This window comes from Rhinolophus hipposideros (assembly GCF_964194185.1).
Source record: "Rhinolophus hipposideros genome assembly, chromosome: 20".
Classification (NCBI taxonomy): domain Eukaryota; kingdom Metazoa; phylum Chordata; class Mammalia; order Chiroptera; family Rhinolophidae; genus Rhinolophus; species Rhinolophus hipposideros.
This window is the reverse complement of record NC_138066.1, coordinates 16,372,548-16,395,076: the sequence shown is the minus strand read 5'-3', so window position 1 is coordinate 16,395,076 and position 22,529 is coordinate 16,372,548. Positions and strand designations below refer to the sequence as shown.

Genomic DNA, 22,529 nt, shown 5'->3' with positions numbered 1-22,529 from the left:
AAGTATTATTCAAATCAATACAATAGGTCTCAGTAATGTATTTATATGTTGATTTTCTTACTCCGTAGGGACAGCAACACCGATTATCTACTTTTGTGGAGCAATATAATCTTAAATTCTTTTGGAAGATGAGAGACTTAATTCCATTGATCTCACAGTGGGAAAGAGAACTACTACAGAAATCAGAAGACCTGGCTTCTGGTTCCAGCTCTGTAAAACCTTAAGCAAATGGCTTAACCTGTTTGAACTTTAGTTTCTTCGTTTCTCCAATGGAGCTCTAACTCACAGGATACTTGTGATCGTATGAGATAATACTATATGGTAAAGTGCAGTATAAACTGTAAAGCCTTGTATGTAATTAAAATTACTATTTTCCAAAGTTTGTCCCAAGTTCAGTCAGTTTTTGCTTAGTGTGCCCTATGTGTAGAAAATAGCACCAAGAAAAAGGGAATAAAAAGAATGAAAAAGACATGATTCATGTCTTAACAGTAGAAATAGATTAGTGGTCAAGACATGTCTCCTGTGTAGGTAAGTATAGAACACCTTTATTTAGCATATCTGAGGTGATAAAATCCTGGTCAAAACTGGGATCGTAAGGTACCCAAATTCACATTAAGTTTGTATCAGGAAGTTAATTTATTCATTTACAGGGGAAATTTCCTGGTACACAACCTTTTAAGGAAACTAAGATTTAGAAATTACTGGTGCATGTTCATTAATTTATTCACCATTGAGGAAATATTGAGTGTGTATTATATACTAGACACTGTTTTAAGAACAAAGTAAGAGTCTACCTCTTAGGGCTTACAGCTGGTTAGCAGGGAAAACCACATCAAATTATTATGGTAAGATTTAGTGGTACTATGGCTTCAGCCACCTCTGTTAGCCTCCAAGGGAGATGCATATATAGAAGTCTAGATATGTGCAAAGTGTTGTAGAAACACAGAGGAGAAGGTCTGGGAAATGTACTCTTTATGATACTGGCTTTCAGGCTTTGACTGCAGATCCCAATATAGCTACTTTGTGAATTGAGCTAGATCACACGTGAGCATTTGAAATCCACGCTGTCTGCCCCATTTATACCTACTCCACCCTGGTTCCTGCTTGGTTTTCTGGTGACTTAAGGAAGGAGGTATCTACTTCAAATAGAGAGAAAATCCTAGAATCTCCTTACTATGCTAGTTGAATTTGAAGAGATAGAGGCCAAGAGCAGCATTCCCAAAAGAGTGAGCCAAAGAGATAAAAGTCCTCCTACTTTCATTTATAGCACCTTTCTTCTTTCCACCTTTGAAAATGGAAGCCTATTTGTGCCCTTGGAGTTCATTTAACCCTTAACTTGTATCATCACTTCTTTGGGGGTGAAATTATAGGGGAACTTTTGAAATTCCTGAGATCACCTGGTTCTTAAGCCTTGAGAATCTGATGAAAATTATTAACCATCTCTCCAAAAAGATACATTTGTATATTTCACACACACACACACTGTGGGGACAGAGTCCCAGAGAGCAGTTTCCAGGCTCTTGGCCTCACTTGGAAAGGTGCTGGCTCGGGTAGTAGATGGCCAACTGTGACTACTTGGACATCAGCTATAACCAGTTAGCCATTAGCCACTGATATAACTGCCGCGGCTACGATGGGGGGGTCAGTTGGTTGGCAGAGAAGCAGGCTGCAGGTCAAGGATCGTGGGGCTCCTGCTTTCTGTGTCTCCAACCCAGCCACCAGCGAGAATATAGTGGTATGAACCCCCGATCCATGGCTCCGTTGGTGTTCCTTTTTGGACTCACCATATCCTGTGTTCTTAGGTGGGGAGCGGGAGCAGAGTTCCTGCATCACGTGTACACACACACACACACACACACACACACACACACACTGAAATCCATCCAGGGCTAACAATCTGATCTAAAGTTTAAAGCAGTGCATCTCAACTTTTTTTCATATCATGACATCCATAGAAATGATGATATTTGTGCAGCTGGGGTAAAGCTGCACAAATCCCTTTATACTGGGATAAAGGGGATTTGGAGGCAACTACATGGGGCTTGGTGAACAAAAGAAATTGTTTTGTTTCTATAATATAATGAGGAAATAAAGTAAATGTATTAAGGATGATAAGTGTTGAATTTACTATGTAAGCCTCCAAATTCACAAAATTAATGAAAAACCTGAGATTCCTTCTTATAAACATAACTTTTTTATTAACCTGAGATTCCTTATAAACATAACTTTTTATGTGCGGTTTTATGATTGAAATGACTATATAATTCCTGAACAAGACAGTTGAACAATGATCACTTGGTAGTCATTATTGATAACTTACTTTATACAATTAGGTGATAAATTTAAAACAATTTCACAATTCAAAATTTACAAGTATAAATCATATATGATTCTTACTTTTTTCCCACTTGCTACTTCCTGCTTCCCAGATCCAATCAGTACAGTGTCATCAATGTACTGGACCAACTCAATGCTGATTGGAAGGTCAAGATGCTCAATACCTCTACGGTCTATATTACGGCAGAGAGCAGGAGAATTGAGGTAGCCCTGGGGCAAGACTGAAGTTATACTGTTGGCCCTGCCAAGTAAAGGCAAATGGCTTCTGGTGTTCCTTGCCTATTTGTATGGAAATATAGTTGCATACTAGGTGGCAGGGGCTATGCTGATTTGCTCCAGTAAAGATACTACCTATGGAAGAGCAGCTGTAATTGGAGGCATCACCTGATTAAATTTGTAATACTCCATGGTCATTCTCTAAGATCTGTTCACCTTCTTCACAGGTCCAACAGACAAGTTAAATTGGCATGAAATAGGTTTCATCACCCCTGCTTCTTTCAAATCTGTGTTGGTGTCACTAATCTCTGTAATTCCCCATTCTGCCATCCGAAGAAAGCAATAATTTTTGTTTAGTCTCCTGGTATGTGTGTATGTGGGGGAGGGGATTCCTAAGGGCTTGAACTTGTCCCTTCATACTATAATGGTGCTTATTCCAGGATAGGGGGAGCAGTATGGAAGTTCTGCTAGTTACTAGGTATGTACTCTAATTATACATCCAGGAACTGATGAAATTACCAGGGAGTCATTCTATGGACCTACTCAGCTCACTGTGATTTAAACTGAAGACTCCATCTCTCACCTGTTCACCTAAGCCCCCACTTAAACTGGTAGACAGCAGTTGCATTTTGGGTCCCCAGGAGTTAACATCAATTTAGTGCCAATGTTTAGAAATTCCTGAATAACTTGGATATTTCTTTTTCCGGAGCACACAGTCACTTTAGGACATGGCCACAGGTCCCTGTGGAGACGACTTAGAGGAAGATTTTCAGTATATACTAATGGCAATGCAGCAGAATCCTCCCTTTAGGGACTCTAGCCTTCCTTTTAATAAAGGGGCTTAGCTCTGGAAACTCAGTGAGAATTCAAAACTCTCCATTATGGTGACTAAAGTCATATTTTTTGGCCATCATATATGGATTTTTAATATTATGTGTAGATCATCAACATTTTAGTAGGCTGGCCATCTATTTTATTCCTAGGGCCACCATAATTATTTAACCACAAAGATCACTAAGGGTCAAAGCATCTGATTACCACTATGTCTCTACTTCTCTTTATGGTAAATGTACCCACCACTGACATTTGGCCTCTGCTACTTTGAAATGGGTCATCACCTAGCCTACAGAAGAAAGACACCATAGAGCTTTTCAAGGATGTAAGTATATATTCTCTAATATGATTTTTTTATGCCTTAGTAAAGGAATGTCCCCAGAGTGTCCTCTAGGAGGATGTACTTGGGGGGAGTGGAAGTGCAGGTCATAGGTGATAAATCTACTCCAACATTCCTGTCTCCCTAAGCCTTTGGATTTCTTCTTATATTATGCCAGGGAAGTTCTGGTATCTCAGTTAAACATAGGCCACTGTGGAGTCTAAGTTTCAGTAAACTTACCAAGTAAATGGTTAGTGTCACTTCCAGCTGGAGATGCTAACACATTAACACATTAATTTCTGATAAGAGTAGCCATATAAAGAAATTCTAACAAACCCTGTACTATATTCTGTGCTCCTTGCTTTAACTTCCTTATAATATACTCTGCTGGGTAATATAACAAATGATCACATATTCCCTGGGTTTCTGCTACTTTATAAGCAAATAGTGAAAATCTGTTGCTGTGAAAGCTATTACCTCCTGGTCAGACTTTGTACTTTCCCTGCTGGAGCATTTTAAGATCTGATTTTAATTATGATTCTACTAGAAGTAAGAAGTGGTATTGATGAGTCTTGAGGAAAATGGGCATCCCCTTGCAAGGCAATTGCCCCAGATGAGATTATCACAAGATTTGCAATTAAGAGAAGGCTAATCTCCACAAATACAGGAGGACAAACTGTTTCCATTGGCAAAAGAGGCTCAGGGTGACTCAGGAATTTGAAATTATCAGTTTCCTAGTCCAACTAAATGTCCCTATTCCAAATTTCAGAGTACCCCTTCTTCCCAATCAGTGCCCCAATTTTCACATGGCTGAACTGTTAATTCAATTAATATTGTAATTCTGTAACCCATAATTCTTGATGAATTGACCCATTTATCATTATATAATGACTTTATCTCTTGTTACAGTTTTTGGCATAAAGTCTGTTTTGTCTGATACAGGTATAGCTATCTTTGCTCTCTTTTGGTTTCCATTTGCACAGGATATCTTTTTCCATCCTTTCACTTTGAGCCTTTATGTGCCCTTAACGCTAATGTCTCCTGTAGGCGGCATATAGTTGGATCTTGTTTTGTTTTAATCCATCCAGCCAGTGCATTTTGATGGAGAATTTAATCCATTTACATTTAGAGTAATTATTAATAGGTAAGGGCTTACTACTAATGTCATCTTATTGTTTTCTGGCTATTTTATAGTTCTTTTTTCCCTTTTTCTGCCTCCCTGAGCACTAGCCTAGCATTAATCTAGCTTTGGTCAGTAATAACAGTAATAACAGTAGTACAGTTTGAAACATTTAGCAGTTGAGAACTTACTGTCATTCAATAGAATGGTGGGATGTGGTGGGGGTGGGTGAGATTTTGATCTTTCAGAGTACTTTTTGTTGTTACTATTTTTTCTCTTTTTGTTATTAATAATGGTCTGATAATCCTTTACCCTGTCATTTGGTGATATCTTTGAGTGGTCCAGATGAGTGAGTCAGCATCTGAAGAGGAACCCAAACCTGCTCAGGTACGTGGCCTAAATAGGTTCCTAACCATTTGACCCTGAGAGGATTTGAGATTCAACATTCTTAGGAAAATTGAGAGGAAATATCATATTCTTAATTATTTCTCTTTTTAGTTGAAGTATTCTGCATCAGCATTTTGACAAAAATGCTGAAAAAGAGGGGTCAACTAAGAAGCAGTGTCCTGCTTCTACTTGGTTCTAATTGGTTGGCAGTCCTTATATTTAACATGCCTGTTACTGTTTGAATTTGTTAATACAGCTTCTTGGTGTGATTTTATTTGGTATGTTGTTTACTCATTATGTGAAAATTTTTTTACATAAAAAGTTTGTATACTAGAGTATAAGATGTTAGTTTTATCTCCAGTTCCTTTTGGATACCACTTACTAACACTGCCATTTTCCGCCTAGGAAAATGGAAATGAACACAAAGATAATAAACAGGAAGCAACCGAAGTGAAAGAGCCTATTGAGGTAGAGTATTCTTGAATAATCAGATGTTAATGTGGGAAAGTAAACTGGACACAAAATTAATTTTCGTATGAAAGAAGGAAAAGAAAAGATGTGGGTATTCAAACAGATAAACAAAGTGTCAAATGGAAAAGGCCAAACTCATGTTGATCAAGCTGACTCACTTAAGCATATTGCAGGAATCTTCCATAGATAATTTGTTAAGAGTTACTATGATTATAGATAAATAAAGGTTGCTTTCTAAAATCAGAACTGTTACCCTAAGTACAATAACCATCAGTTTTCAGGTAATTTCACTATCATTCTGAAAACGTAACTTCTATGTTAATCATTTAAGTAATTTTGTGTTTATTAATATAAGACATATGAGAAAGCATTTTAAAGAAAAGGGGAGGCAATTGAAAATAGTTATATTGGTTCACCATTAACTTGACTAATGTGAGTCTTAAAAATATTCTTATTCTTTTAAAAGTAATAAGCATGGATCAAATATATGGTGATGGAAGGAGAACTGACTCTGGGTGGTGAACACACAATGGGATTTATAGACGATGTAATACAGAATTGTACACCTGAAATCTATGTAAATTTACTAACAATTGTCACCCCAATAAAATTAATTAAAAAAAAAAAAAAAAAAAAAAAAAAGTAATAAGCATGAATACAAAAGCTATTTGCCACTATTTATTCATAAGATTAACCTTTAATTTCCTCAATTAAGATGTAAATGTTTTTCTTTCCACCACAAATATGGAAGATGATTCTAACAGTAAAAGAAATAGCATGTTCAAATGTCTGATTTCACTATTCTGTGGTCTCAAATTATGTTTCTAGAAAGTATTGTATAATTCAAGGAATAGTGCACATCTAGGATAATATTCTTAGCATATTGCTTTGTTAGCAATAGGAAGATGCACTAACATGTTGAGACAATGTATTTTATCTTGTGAATGCAGTAAATAGACTGTGATTACTGCTTTGCTTCTAATATACAGCATTAAATCCTAGCAAAATTAAGTAGGAATGTTTGGTAACTCCTACAAGGCATTTATCTGCATTTTTAATTGGGATTTATTATGCAATTTTGAGGAAAAGCAACTGATGTTTCTTTTTTCCTTTCAGAGTTTACAGAATCCACCAGACAGTTCTGCATTAGACACCAGCAACCATGTAGTAAAAGAAGCAACAAATGAAATCAAACCCCCAGGTAGAGAACCAGCTTTTCCTTTATACAATAGAATTGAAAACTATTAAGTTTTCATTAGGGATACATTCTTAATGATTTTGCCCTTTAAAAACATAATCCTAGAAGTATCTTAAATGCAGCTTGGGAAATAGTTTAAAATGTATTTCCTTCACCTTCTATTAATACTTTTGAGGCAACTTTACGTCTATTCATCTTGTACTTAAACAGAAAATTAGCTAAGATTGCTGACAGACACACACCTGAAAACCTATTAATATAAACAAAATGAGAAGCCCTAGTGATTGAACCTGCTTATTTTTTTTTTAATTCCTGTACTTGACCACACATTTGTTCTGTTTGACTTCTAGTCCCATCCTTAAATGAAATCCCACATAATTATGCCGATTGAAAATTTATAGGGTACACCTGAAACCTATGTAACTTTACTAACAATTGTCACCCCAATAAACTTTAATTTTTTTAAAAAAGCTGAAAAAAAAAGAAAATTTATAGGGTCAAGAAGGCAACAAATAAGTGAGCAAGACATTCATCCCTTTCACTAGTTCTTCTAACTTCAGATACTTAGTGAAATCCTATACGACAGAATTCTTTACAGTATTTAAAATTTAACAACTTTAATTTGTATTTTAATTAATTAAAATTCCCTTCAATTCCATTTATGAGTGTTTAGTATGTGATAGGCTGTGCTAGGCTGATTACAATAATTGTTAAAGTGTCTTCAACACTATAAATTGCTATTATATATAGATGCTAAAATAAATTTTAGGTGCTTGCTTTTCTCCAGTGGTTATTTTTATTATTATTTTTGTCTTATAAACCAATGAAAAGCAGTGATTTTCCTATTTCTTCTTATTAATACATATTTTAATACATACACATTAAGAACCAAACTTTCCAACACTTATTCTGTCTTTATTGTAAATTTAGTACGTTTTTCACACAGCTTCACTAACTTTTAAAAAGTTGCTTGCCAAGTCCCTCTCCACCTGTCTCAATCCCGACACAGTTTCTTGTTTTTATGTACTTTCTTCCTCACTCCCACCCTGTGCCACCACTACCCCATACATATATGTGGAGACAGAGTCCCAGAGAGCAGTTTCCAGGCTCTCAGCCTCACGTGGAAAGGTGCTGGCTCTGGTAGTAGATGGCCATGACTTGTAACCAGTTAGCCATTGGCCACTGATATAACTGCCATAGCTGAGCTAGCAAGCACGGATTGCAGTTAGCAAGGGGTTAGTTGGTTGGCAGAGAAGCAGGTGGCAGATTGTACATCGTGTGGAGCCTGCTTCCTGTGTCTCCAACCCAGCCGCCAGGGAGAATATAGTGGCATGAACCCCCTATCCATGGCTCCGTGGGTTTTCCTTTTTAGCCTCACCATATCCTGCGTTCTGGTGCGGGGAGTGGGACCAGAGTCCCTGCATGACAATATACTTTGCCGTTACCTTAATCACTTGGGTCTGGTTTATAAATGAACTCTTTAATTTTAAACATGCTAAACAGAATTGTGATCTAGGCAATATGTTATAAATCTAATTAGGTATTCATGTAATCGGTTATGGCCAAATTTGCATCTGCAAAACTTCACACATGTATTCACTCATGTAATTTACTGCCTCTGTAGAATACATCAATCAAGTGTTTTTGGTCTTTCTTTTTCTTGTACTTTAAATTTCTGTTATTGCCTTTCCATGTATGATAGAGAGAAGTATGTTTTATTTGTGTAAGTCTATTTATCCCAGAATATGTATATACTGAAAACATTGCAGTTGCTTGTGTGCGATATTAAATGCAATGCAATGTATTTATTTATTCGGTGATTGGGGACAATTCAACCTAATATTCTGAATCTCCTTTGTGAGCATGTGTGTGTGTGTGTGTGTGTGTGTGTGTGTGTGTGTGTGTGAAGTAGGAAAAGGAATTGTTACTACAACTTCAACATGTCAAATAAAGTGTTTTTATCCTTGTTATATACATGTCAAAATGATGTTATCTTGCCAGGCAGCTCCTAGAATACACTCAAACACATATTTTTACATAGGAAATACTGTGGTTAAATGTACCCTATGAATTCCTTATTTCTTTTACCCTAATTATTTTACTTTTCAGGCTATGAGCTTAACTTGTATTTTGAGAATTTTTTTTTCTTTTTTTACTATCAATTTGCTCAGTTCTGTTGCATTACACAGTCCTAAGATTAACAAAGTTTTGTAGGAAAATGCTTTTTCCTATAGCTATTGAATTTTCATTCTAGCAGTGTTTCATAGGGCTGCTTTTCCTCTGCTTTCCCAATAGTCATTCCACAGTATGTAGAAGTGTTAAGGCATTCTGATAAGACCAAGCCAGCTGAGTTTCAGACAGGGCCTGTGTTTAAAGAGAACTTCACACATCTAGTTAAATAACCTTGTTGGGTCAATTTTCACCACTTGAATCAGGGGCCAGTCCCACCCATGTTATATGCTTCCTTGTGAAGAAAGAATCTACTAAGGCAAATTATAATGTGGCTTGTAATTCATTCCCATTTATTTCCTTAAGTTAGGTTGTACTGAGGCTGTGCCCAGCAGCCAGCCATGCACTAAATGCAGAAAATGATAAAAGTCACTTACGAGGCTGAACTTTTCAAAACATGAATAAGGAATTCTTTTGTGTTCCTACTTGTTTAGTTGAAAGCATTTATGCGCCGAGTGCCTGAATAGGTCTTTGTATGTTAGAAGAAGGATTAATACAGGAGTGAAGGTGTGTATGTGGGGGGACAATTTGAAAGTCTTTTAATTTTATAAAGAGTTTAGGAAGACAATCCTGAAAAAGAATTTCAGTGTTTAGCATAGTGCTGGGCACGAAATGAGACATTGCTAATTATTTATTCGGTGCACATATAAATGAATCAATCTACCTGTAAAAGGCCTAGGAAGGTCCAAACACCGGCCTACTGAAAACCCCAGGACCTGTTTGAAACTATATTCCATTGGATGTCTGAATTAATTTGCCCTTGAGGAAGTGCTGTCATTTATGACCCTTGAATTCAGAGGTCACTCTCAAGACAGCAGCAGATAGGCTTGTTCAATAAATCCTGATTTAATAACCCTGCGATTGCTGGGCCTCCTTTTCTTTTCTTCGTTTTATGGCCCTACGAGAGAAGTGTTTGAACAAAGTTGTAACCAAACACACAACTACTTCCATTCTGCATATTAGTGGGGCAGTGTAAGTACTAAGATTACTGCTTAGCAACCTGGAATAGCCAAGCACACGAGAGGAGCACTAACAGTCTGCAACAAAGATAGAGAATGCCCTAATTTGTGTGCAAGTTTACTAATGAGCCATGGCAGGTGGGTGGATATTAATTTGCTAGACATGTGTAGCATACTCTTAAAGTAGTAGGAGGAATATCTGCCTTGGGTTATGCTGGAAAGGTTAGAAGCAAAGAGAGTACATTAGAACATGCAGACTTAAAGAATTGCTGTCTTTCACATTTATTTAAAATAAAAATAAAAGCAATGTGTATTAATGAGCAGTGTGACAAAACAGAATAGAAACGCCCCACAACACACAAAAATAGTGGTTAAGGAGAGCAGTATTCTACCCTCCCCAACTTCCCCACACTGGAATAAGAGAACTAGCCAAGGAGGAAATAAAAACTTAGGAGGGAGGTTCATAAATACTATCTACTATTGGATTTAGGACATTCTTTAGATTAAATGTTGGCTTTTCAAGGGTTTCTTTATAGACTACTTAATTAGACTTTTCTTTGTTCAAACAGTTTCTCAGATTTCCTTATTTTTAATGACCTTGACAGTGGTCAGATTTGGATCACCACCCATCCCTGGATCTAAATGGGTGAGGTCAGCCTCATTCATACCAAATGGATTAAGAATAAGAGAAGGGTGGCTCCTGGAAGAGATTTGGGCAAACAGACACACCACGAAAAGAACATATCACTAGAGAGGGAGTGGTCACCAGTATCACATGCTCCAGAGAAATAAAAATTGTGTGAAGAAGTACTATCAGGTATTTTTGTAGAATTTCCCTAGTTGGGACTTTGCCTGAAGGTTTTTTGTTTGTTTGTTTGTTTTTAATCATGATTAGACTGGGGTTATGGGTTTGGGGGAGGAAGACATATATGTGAATATATACTTAAATCAGCCATTCTCCAATGAGTCCTGATTTTGTTTTTAATTGTAGAATGATATTAGCAACCAAGATCTGAATACTAGATGTCCAAGCTCTCTCTCTCTCTCCTTTTTTATAACATTCTTTTAGAAACTCCTTACATTTATTCTATTAATGGTATTTCCTTGGGTGGTATTAATTATTGCATTTGTTGAATTTAGTCACAGAGATAGTTTTCTTGAAATATTTAGTGAATCTTATGTGTGTGTGTTAAGATTTGCGTTCAGGAATCCCCGTTTGCTTTTTTTGTGGATGAAATTTCTGTTTTCTGTAGCCTGATGCCAGTGATTGTAAATGAGGGGTGAGATGTGCAGACAGTGAAGTCTGTGAGCGATTCCTTTTCTCTGTGTGTAGCGGCCTTATCCAGCCTCTCTATCTCAAGCCCCTTTGCCCCAGTGCAGGGGTGAATGCCTTTGGTGCCTGGCGAGGAGCTCAAAAGAGGGTAAAGATACACAAAACATCATTCATTCCCGTTACCCATATCTACATCCTTTGAACTTGGGGCGCCTCAAAGTTGCTCCCAAATTTCACAGTGTCTATTTTTTTCCTGCACATTTCTAGTCTTATATTTTCATCAATTAACCTAATCCCACCTACCTTACATTTTTCAGAGACTCAAAATTTCTGGCTGCTGAAGGCCCCCTTCCTGATCGTCAGCATTCTCATGTTTACACAAAAATACACACAGCTTTTTCTGTCATTTCTAGAGATTATGGTAGGGAGGGGATATAGGTGCCTGTTCTCAGTCCACTCCTTTTGTCTGATAGCTTCAAAGTACATTTTAAGAATGAAAACATGAAAGAGCCTGGAAATATGAGCATGGGAAAAAATATATTTAAACATGCACCGCCCACTCAGCACACATTTATCTACCTTTTTGCCTGACAACTGAACTTCAATTTTGTAGAAAATGAAAATCCCTTAATAGCGGAGAACTTGATCTAAACCCTGACATGAAGGAACAAATTATGAATGGTCAAAACTATTTGTAGTAATCCCTTTTCCCTTTACCAGCTAGGGGTGGATGTGTAATCTAATTAGGGTTCAATTAACTGTAAAAGAAAGTCTTGGAGCAGGGAGTCTGGGATTTTCTCTTCCCGAATAATAAAACAGAACCCCAAGAGGAGAAATCCCCTTTGCTCCCAGTCCGTTTTTCCTACAAATAAGTGATGCCTGGAACTGCAATAGCCATCTTATGATCCTGAGGTACAAGCACAAGAAATGAATAAAGAATAATGAAACAGGCTAGGTACTTGATGAAAAACACTGAGCTGCTGAATGACTTCTGCTCAAGTCAACAATAGATGTCCTACGGTTAAAGTCACTATTGTCTGATTTTCTGTTACTTTCAGCTGTGTTTGAATACACCGTATAAAGGGATATAAAATAACTTTTTTCTAATAATATTAAAAGTAACAGATTAAAATCTACTTCTAATATTTCTTACATTTTACTCCCCCCCCGCCTTAGAATTAAACCTGGAGGAGCAGCCAGAAATCTCAACTGTTTCAAAAAAGGACTCTGACATTGAAGTCTCAAAGAATATTGTGGTTAGAAAACCTGCGAAAGTGGTTTTTAATTTAGATCAAACTGTATTGGATTCAAAGCTAGAACAACCATGGAAAAAACATCTTTTTGAAAGAGTGGAGGCAAGAGCTCAGGCAATGCAGCAGAAAATAATAGATAAGGATCATCTGAGGAAGGAACTAGAAAAAAAGGCTGAGAAAAAGCTCCCTAAGGATTATTTGCCCAAAGAGTGGTTCAATACTGAAAACATGACATTGAACACTCGTGTATATTTGCTTGACAAACTTCTACCCACCTTAGTTCCTGGCGTGGAAAAAATGTTAACGCAAGTGGAAAAAAAAAAGCTTTTGGCAGAAGTTGATATTACAACCAAGTTTGATCCGATTAATCATTTGGGGGAATTCTTAATGAGAAACAATCCTTATTATATCAAAGACTCAGGAATGTCTGGTTATCAAAATGCGATGAAAGATGTCACAGAAGATCTGAAGATACATGTTCCCAGCTCTATCTGCAACAGGTATAATTTGTTGTATTTTCTTTTTTAAAAAATATTTTTATTAAAAATATAGCTAACATACAATATTATATTAGTTTCAGAGGTACGCAATAATTATTCAACATTTATATACTTAGAGAAGTAACCACCATGATACAAGCCCAGCAACCATCTGATATTGTACAATGTTATCACAATATTATTGACTATATTCCCCATGCTGTATATTACACCCCCATAACTTGTTTGTTTTATACCTGGAAATTTGGACTTCTTATTCCCCTTCACTTTTTCCCCCGTTTTTAAATTTTTCAATTATAATTGAAATTCAATATTATTTTATATAATTTCTGGTGTACAGGATAGTGGTTACACATTTATATAATTTAAGAAGTGATCCCCCTGACTAGTCTAGTACTCACCTAATACTATACATAGTTATTTTTATATCATTGACTACATTCCCTGTGCTTTAATTTACATCCCCATGACTGTTTTATAACCACCAATTTGTACTTCTTAATCCCTTCACCTTTATCACCCTGTCCCCAACCCCCTCCCATCTATTATCCTGATAAATCTAGTACCCACCTGGCACCATACATAGTTATTACAATATTATTGACTATATTCCTTATGCTGTACTCTATATCCCCATAACTACTTTGTTAACAACCAGTTGTACTTAATCCCTGCCCCTTTTTTCATTCCTCTTCCATCTGGCAGCTATCAAAATGTTTTCTGTATTTATGTGTTTGTTTCCATTTTTTGTTTGTTTATTTTGTTCTTTAGATTCCACCTATAAGTGAAATCACATTACCTCTGTCTTTCTTTGTCTGACACTTCACTCAGCACAATACTCTCCAGGTCCATCCATGCTGCTGCAGATGGCAAGAACACATTCCCTTCCAAGGCCAAGCAATATTCCACTGTATATATGTACCACCTTCTGTTTATCCATTCTTCCATCAACTCCAGGCTGCCTCCACATCTTGGCCATTGTAAACAATGCTGCAATGAACATATGGATGCACATGTCCCCTCAAAGTAGCATTTAGGATTTCTTCAGATAAATACCCAGAAGTGGGATTACTGGGGCCTTCTTTGTCTCTTGTTATTGCCTTTGTTTTAAAGTCTGTTTTGTCTGGTATAAGTATTGCTACCCCAGCTTTAAAAAATTGCTTTTTTCATTTCCATTTTCATGACATAACTTTTTCTGTCCTTTTACTTTCTGTCTGTGTGTGTCTTTTGACCTGGGGTGAGTCTCTTATAGGCAGCATATGTAACAGTTCTGTTTTCTTATCCATTCAGCTCTCCTATATCTTTTGATTGAAACATTCAACCCATTTACACTGAAAGTAATTGTTGATAGATATGTAGCTATTGCCATTTTATTATTCATAATTTTGATCTTTTTTTTCCATCTTAAAGAAGTCCCTCTAACATTCTTTGTAATACTGCTGGCGGTGATGAACTCCTTTAGCTTTTTCTTAGCTCTTTATCTATCCTTTGATTTTAAATGATAGTCTTGCTGGGTAGAGAAGTCTTGGTTGTAGGTCCTTGCTTTTCATCACATTGAATATTTTGTGGCAATCCCTTCTGGCCTGCCGAGTTTCTGTTGGTAGATCAGCTGACAATTTTATGGGGGCTCCCTTATAAGTTACTAGCTGCCTTCTCTTGCTGCTTTAAAAATTTTTTTTCTTTGTCTTTAACCTTTGTCATTTTAATTATAATGTGTCTCAGTGAGGGCCTGTTTGGGTACATGCTGTTTGGGACTTCCTGCACTTCCTGGACTTGTATCTCTATTTCCTTTGCCAGGGTAGGAACATTTTCAGTCATTATTTCTTCAATTAGGTTCTCAATCACTTGCTTTCCCTCTCTCCTTCTGGTACCCCTATGATGTTAATGTTGTTACACTTGATGTTGTCCCAGAGGTCTCTTAAATGAGCTTCATTTTTTTGGATTCTTTTTTCTTTTTGCTGTTCCAATTGGATGTTTTCTGCTACCTTATCTTCCAAATTGCTGATTTGATCCTCTGTTCATCTAGTCTGCTGGGGTTTCCTTCTAGTGCATTTTTCATTTCAGTTATTGTACTCTTCACTTCTGCCTGGTTCTTTTTTATGATTTCTATGTCCTTTCTAATGCTTACTATCTCTTTGCTGAAGTTCTCACTAAGTTCCTTGAGCATCCTGGAGTAGCTCCACAAAAAGCCAGGACACCCCAAGGTCTGCTGCCACCTGCCGGCTCCCTTAAGGCTCACCCATTGATAAAGTCTTTTGTGGTAGGTGATTTGAGTGAGGCAGGGCCTCAGGGAGGAGTCACTAGAGTGGGAAGAGTTGTGATGACCAGGTTAATGTAGACTCTGGTTTGGTTCCAGTGCTGAGCCTGGAGCTAGCTACTGAGCAAAAGTCACACAGCACACCCAGGCTAGTTGCTGCCCATCTGGGGTCCATGGACTCAGATAGTTTTCCAAGAAAGAGTGTAATGTTGGTGGGACTGGCTGCTGTCAAGAAAGTACCTCTGATGGAGGTACTTTGGGGGTGTTGGGTGGGGTGGGTTCCCAGCGAATCTCATCAGGGTGGAGCACTGGAGCTCACCAGGCCAATCAGATTCAGATTTACCATGTGGGGGAGGGCTCAACACAGGAATGATGGCACCTGCCTGTTAGCTGCACAGGAGCAGGCCCCCTCACAGGGAAGATGGCAACTGTCCTCCAGTCCTTGTCTTAAAGCCACACACCTCAGTCTTCCCCCCTGTATACCTCTGATGCCCACCAAGTCACCATCCCTCCACGGGAGCCCAGGGTGAGTGATTGCGAGCAAGTCTGTGTGCAGACTGTTTAAGAGGACATCTGGGTTTCCTGCAGCCTTCTGTCCCACCCAGATGGTCGGAATTCCCACTGTTTTTCACAGCCAGCTGTGGGGGGGCAGTGTGGGGCTTGCTCCTCTGTGGGGAACTTCCAAGTCTGAGATGTCCCTCCCGATTCTCAACAGCTACACGGAGGTTTGGGGTTAGCCCATTTCATGTCTCCACCACTCCTACGAGTCTCAATGTGGCTCCTTAATTATATCCTTAATTATAAAACTTCTGTTCAGGCAGACTTTAGATGGTTTTCCAGGTTGATTGTTTCATAATTTAGTTGTAGTTTTAATGTGTTCATGGAAGGAAGCACACAGTGTATTTATCTATTTTGCCATCTTGGATCTGTCCCAACTTGTTATATTTTCAGTTGATGATATTCTTTATATTGAAAAGCATATAAAACAATAACATAATCATACAAACTTAAGAGGATTTAAAATAAGTAATTTTATAATTATTCAAAAAGTATTTGTTGAGCTACTATTAAGTGCTTCGCTATTTATAAGGCAGTAATGAAGTATATTAAATAAGTTCCTTATATTCATGGATTTAGTTATCTCACTAGGTTCCCAAGTGTATGCTTATTTATTATCTATCTCCCTTCACTGGAAAATAAGCTATATGAGAGTTGGGACTTTTTCAAAATTTAACTTTTCAGATAGGCAACATATTCACCTGGTTCAAAAGCCAACATATATAGTTATACAGTGAAAAGTTTCCTATCCCTATCCTCTGTCTAGCCAGTACTCTACCTCTGCCATAAATAACTAATGTTCTTAGTTTCCAATCCTCCCAGAGTTTCTTTATGCATACATAAGCAAATACAAATATGGATACTTAATTTTTTTCCTTTTGTATAAAAGAATGTGGATGAGTTACAAATATTTTCCTGTGTTTTTCACCTGCCATTTATCTTCTGTCATGCAGAATATTTTTTATTTCTTTATGATTGAATTTGGAATTACCATCCTAGGGTAAGATGTAAGATATAGATCCAACTTTATCATTTTCCAAATGGCTACATAGTGATCCCAATAACAATTGTTGAATAGTCTATCTTTGCCCCACTATTTTGAGATGAACATTTATTACTAAATTCCTATATATTTTGGAGTGTATTATTGGATTTTTCTGATCTTTTTTTCTGATCACGCCTGTGTATTCTTGTGTGTGTACTTTTTAAATGTGAACTGTAGGATTTATTCATCTACTTTAAAAAGGAGGGGGAGCGAACACCCAAAAACATCTTATAGGAATTCTTATTGAAATCTGATTAAATTTATTCATTAACTTAAAGAAAATCGATAACTTTATGTGTTTCCAATATGATATATTGATGATGCATTACAGAATTGTGCACTTGAAACCTATGTAATTTTACTAACCATTGTCACCCCAATAAATTTTAATTTTAAAAAAATGTGAAAAAAATGTGTTTCTACCTGAGAACAAGTGTTTTTCCATTTGCTCATTTCGTATCCATCATTGTTGTCTTAAAGTTTTTTCATATACATTTGCATCTCTTCTTAGATTTATTGCTAGTTATATTATCATTTTTTGTTGCCATGGTAAGTGGGACTTTCTTCTTCCATTTTCTATTTAGATATACTTTGAATACACAAAAGCTATTAATTTCTGTATATTTTTGTATTCTGCTCCCTTAGTGAGTTATTTTATTGTTTATAGTAAATTTTTAGTTGATTTCTTAGTTTTTTCTAACGATGCTACCATATTTTCTGCAAGTAATAGGAGTTTTCTATTTTTCTTTTCAATTTTTATACTTCCAACATCTTTTTCTTACCTGATTACATTGGCTATTACTTCCAAATAAATGTTAAATGATAGTGGTGATACAGGTATTCTTGTCTTGTTTATGGCTTTAAGTAGAAATGATTCTTCTATTATTGCTTTACCATGAACAATTTAAATAAATTATACATATATATACCATAATTCTACTCCATTTGATCTGAAAAGATATGTTTTCTCACATAAGGAAAATGCACCTAATGTCTATCTCATAGCATGATTTTTATAAAATCAAGAGTGTTGATTTTGTCAAATGCTTTTTCAACATCTATGGAGACGATCATTTGATCTTTACCCTAGATTCATTAATAATGAATTTTATTAATAGATTTCCTAATTTTGAGCTATCTTGTAATTCCTGAAATAAATCCAACTTGGTTGCTATATATTTGGTTACATTGAAATATGCTTTCTACTAGTAAGACAGAATAAATGTTTCATTCTTTCCCTTTAATTCTAGATTTTCAAAACTCTCTCTCTCTCTCTCTCTCTCTCTCTCTCTCTCTCTCTCTCTCTCTCTCTCTCTCTCTCTCTCTGTGTGTCTCTCTCTCTCAATAATCACCTCTAGTGTCAGCAAATGTTTCCCCTTTTGGGGAAGGGTTCTTTTTTGAGTATCATTTTGGCCACATGGATTTTAGTATTTATTCAATGTATTTTAATCAATTGTAGTCATTTTTTCTTTTCAGTGCTCACCTTGACCCAGCTTTGATTCTTGTGTTTTTCTGACATTTCTTCTTTAGTCTTTAAAGCTTCATGCATTTTTATTTTTTTAAGGATTCTTAGTTCCTTTTAGTGGGATCAGTCATGTAGGAACTAGGAATGCTCATAAGTATTGAATTGTCATCACGTCTAGGCTCTCTTACAACTAACACATAATTTTTTTAAATAATGAGTTTGTATTAATAATTTCATGTCAAATACAATGTTTCAGGTTTTTTATCTGATTCTTTGATTTTACATTTGTATCTCTTTTTTTTCTTACACTGAAAATCTTGGTTTCTAATAAGATTGACAGAACTACTTATTTGCTTCATCCTATAATTAATTTACATAAAATAGCTTCAAAATAATAATACCAACAAGCCTACTAATAATGGAACTACTAAATGAGGTTTTAGATTTATTTGCAGCTTTTTTTGTCCATATAATAATATACCCTACTAAGTATGTGTGTGTGTGTGTGTAAAAAATGAAATCATTCAAAAAGTAGAAGAAACGGGGGGTTACATTTCTTTATAACCAGTAAAAAGCCTTTTGAACCATGACTCAAAGTCATGAAAATATTGATAAATTTTATTACATAAAAATTAAAACCTTTTTGCCTGGTAAACTGAGTCGCAACTACTCAATTCTGCTGCTGTTATGTGAAAGTAGCTATAGACAATATGTAAATGAATAAGCATGGCTGTGTTCTAATAAAACTTTATTTATGAATACTAATTTGAATTTCTACATGCTACAAAATATTATTCTTATTTTTATTTTTAAAAATTACCTTATAATGTAACAACAAATCGTAGCTTTTGAGTTATACAAAATCAGGCAGCAAGTCAGATTTGGCACCTAGGATGTAGTTTGCTATATTACCTGACCGCTGTTTGGTCTCTTCCAGACCTAAAACAACAAATAAGACACTTTGAATCTGATTCCCTTCCTGAATCTTCATATTTTAATTCTGTGTGACTTGTTTTAGTGTACTTCCTGTAGGGTAAGCAACTAATTAGAAGCTTAAATGATCATTCTTTTGGAATTAGGTACATATGTTCCTCTGGAATACAGTAAGAGACATGTATATTAACTCTTGTTTTATTTTATGTGTGGACATGGAATTTTTATTTTCAATTCAAACAGTCTTTCTCAGAGTGTGGTCACTTACCAATAACATCAGAATTACCTGGGTGCTTGGTTAAAAGTGCAGATTCCTAGCTTCTTCCTCAGATCTTCTGAATCAAAACCTCAAGGAATGCATTTAAAACAAGTTCCACAGGAGGTTATTATGCACAATAAAGTTTCAAGACCAATCATTTAGCAAAACCAAATTAAGGGAGTTTTAATACTAGTGAAAAGTTCCAATAGCTGCAGGGAGCAGTGTCATTAAATGTAATAAATAGCTTAAAGAACATTTCTGTTCACCATCTGTTCTTGCAGATAAATAAATTAGATTTGTATTTAGATCTAGTTCCATAAAAAAACTTAAAATTGGAAACTGTGTCAAGGCTGTAAATCAATATATTGACAAATCCTTTCTCCTGTTAGGGATATGTAAATCTCAATCAGTGCATAAACCTAGGTGTTTATCAATAACTATAGAAGGAATAGTAATGGGCAGATTAGAACCCTGGTCTAGGTTCCATTGACAACCAATAATATGACAAGGATTAGTTTATTTCCTTGATGCTTCTTGAACTGGGAATTTGAATATTTAGAGTCATTTGAGGTTTGTTAAGAGCCCAATTTCTGTTGGAGTGATACTGATGTAGGAATTTCATGAAAGAGTTAGAATAATCAGAGGTGCTTAAAATCCAAGATCTATACAGGTACGTCAACCTGGGACAGTGTCAGGTTTTTGTAGAATATTCAGAAATCCTAGGGATGCTTTACAACAGCACAATGTCTATTGACTTAAAGCTTGGATACCCAGCATCCTAGCGAAAAGAGTCCTGCTTTTAAATTCCCTGAACTGTATCATTGTTTGTGTTGTTCTCAATTCATTGGAGAGCTTTGGAGAAGTCCATTCGTTTTGGGAATGAGAGTTTTTCTTATTTATTTTCAAGAAAAAGACAAATAAAATGTTTGTTTGGTTTGTCAAGACTTTATCTTCTGATGATAATGTTAAAACGTTCATCTGCCTAAACCTGATCTGAAGTTTTCTTCTTCCTGCTTCCCAGCACAAAAAGGGATTCATCTCTGTTTGGTGTCTAAGGACAACAGATAGAGAAGACACTCCTTCCTAATCTGGAACAATTTTCATAGTGGTAGCCACTTATCTGAAAAATAAAATAATACTGTTGTTTGTAAGTTGTACACATGCAATATATTTTTATTGCATTTCATCAGAATTCCTGGAAGATAGGTATAGAACTGAAGAGGACTTTAATCCTTGCATGTAATTTTGCAAAACCAATAAGGAGTTATGTTTGTGTCATTTTGCTTTTCTTCATATTTCCTTTTCTTTTAGCATCTTTCTTTCAGTATCTTTTCCCTCTCACTTTTGATTCCTCCAGTGCATGAGAACACATATTCTGTAAGTCACTACTGCGTTGTGAATTGATAATGAAAAAAATTTGCTCTTAAATTAGGGCAGCAAACTTTCAATAGCCTGATGATGGTGATGGTTAAACACATATGTACATGTGTTGAAATTTGTACAACTGTGCACCAAAAAGGTCAATTTCACTATATGATATTTTAAAAAATGAAAACATTTAAATAGTAAAAAAAGGTTTGCAGAAAACAATTATTAATGTTAGAATTTTACACTATTCCAGAGAAGCAGGGCCTATTATACTGTAAATTTCCTCTCTTTTCCTCCCCAGTCCTGATACACAGTCCTAATCCTAGAATGAGAGTTCAAATGAACCAGGAAGTATATTTAAGAGACCCACAGCAAAACCTTGGACCTTTTCCTGTATGGCAGTTATAGCAATGCATAAGCAGTTCTGGCTTAGTAATGATCTCTGATGCCTGTATTTGTTGCTTATCACTGCGCGTCTGTGATACACCTTGAGATATCTTTTGGGCATTTTTCCTATGACTCCTTTTTATTAGCCTTATGGGCTAATCATGTAATATTTAGTCCATGAAAAGAAAGCATTACAAAGAAATATTTCAGACAAATACTTTTTCAGCCACAGCTACATAAAGAAGAAAAATAAGTCAGTATACATGCTCAAGCATTAAGGAAACACAAACCAAGTAAACACTAAAAGGGAAAGAGATGCGTGCCTTTATTTTACTTAAAATGATTCCCTGCTAATGAACTCATATACAGTGTTCAATGAACTTATGCAGACTATGTCAGAAATCTGTTGTGTATGTTTCTATTGGAATGGGATATCTGCAAAGGGTTTGAGGCTTTACCTCAAAGTATTTACTTTTTGTATTAAAAACAAACAAACAAACAAAAAACCTCAAGATGTCTAACTCATCCTTACAAGATGCTGGCACTAGGACTTGGCAAGACCGAGGGAATGTTTCATCCTTGATATGGGTGTTTCTCAGTTGCCAGGAGACAGTGACTTCCTAGACAACTGTCTGCTCAGGTAGACAGCTGCCACCTCTTTACTCAGCCCAACCCTTGTGCTTACAGGTGCTTCTCCCCAGGGGACATTATCAATATTCATCATCTTGTGAATCTGAATTGAGTATCATATTTCATCAGTACAGTAAAACAGATTATGCCAAAAGGGAGTGGATAGAGAAGGAAAATGTGTTTTTATAGTATTTGAATGACTATGTATTATACCCAAATATGTGTCATAGGACTTTGTCCAAACAGGTTCTACTTTTTTTCAACCTAAAGCATAATAATAATGCATATATACTGACTAGTTTCATACCCATCTCTAAGCCACACTAAGTATCACTTCTTCTGGGATACATTCTGCCACATCTGGCCTGGATTCGGTACTTTTTCTATATATTCTTGAAGCATCTATAGGCTCACGTCAACCTTCAGCACACTGTAATGTAATTGTTGAGATACCTCCTCATAATTTCTTTGAAGACAAGAATTATTTTCTATCACACCTGTATTTCCAATACTGAGCACAGTGCTTGGTAT

At 36.1% G+C, this 22,529-nt stretch overlaps 2 protein-coding genes across 2 annotated transcripts in view; both read left to right on the top strand.

Moving 5' to 3' along the window:
* The window catches only part of EFCAB5 (EF-hand calcium binding domain 5), a gene marked incomplete at both ends in the record, with an annotated part of 137,916 nt that overhangs the window by 2,112 nt on the left and 113,275 nt on the right, over nucleotides 1-22,529 (top strand).
* Nucleotides 5,172-22,529, top strand: part of LOC308489248 (EF-hand calcium-binding domain-containing protein 5-like) — a gene marked incomplete at both ends in the record, with an annotated part of 42,620 nt that continues 25,262 nt past the window's right edge. The window contains 4 exons of the mRNA XM_081030142.1: nucleotides 5,172-5,213; nucleotides 5,619-5,681; nucleotides 6,801-6,885; nucleotides 12,520-13,096. Of these exons, the coding sequence (XP_080886268.1) occupies nucleotides 5,172-5,213; nucleotides 5,619-5,681; nucleotides 6,801-6,885; nucleotides 12,520-13,096 (767 nt within the window). The remainder of the gene's footprint in view (nucleotides 5,214-5,618; nucleotides 5,682-6,800; nucleotides 6,886-12,519; nucleotides 13,097-22,529) is intronic.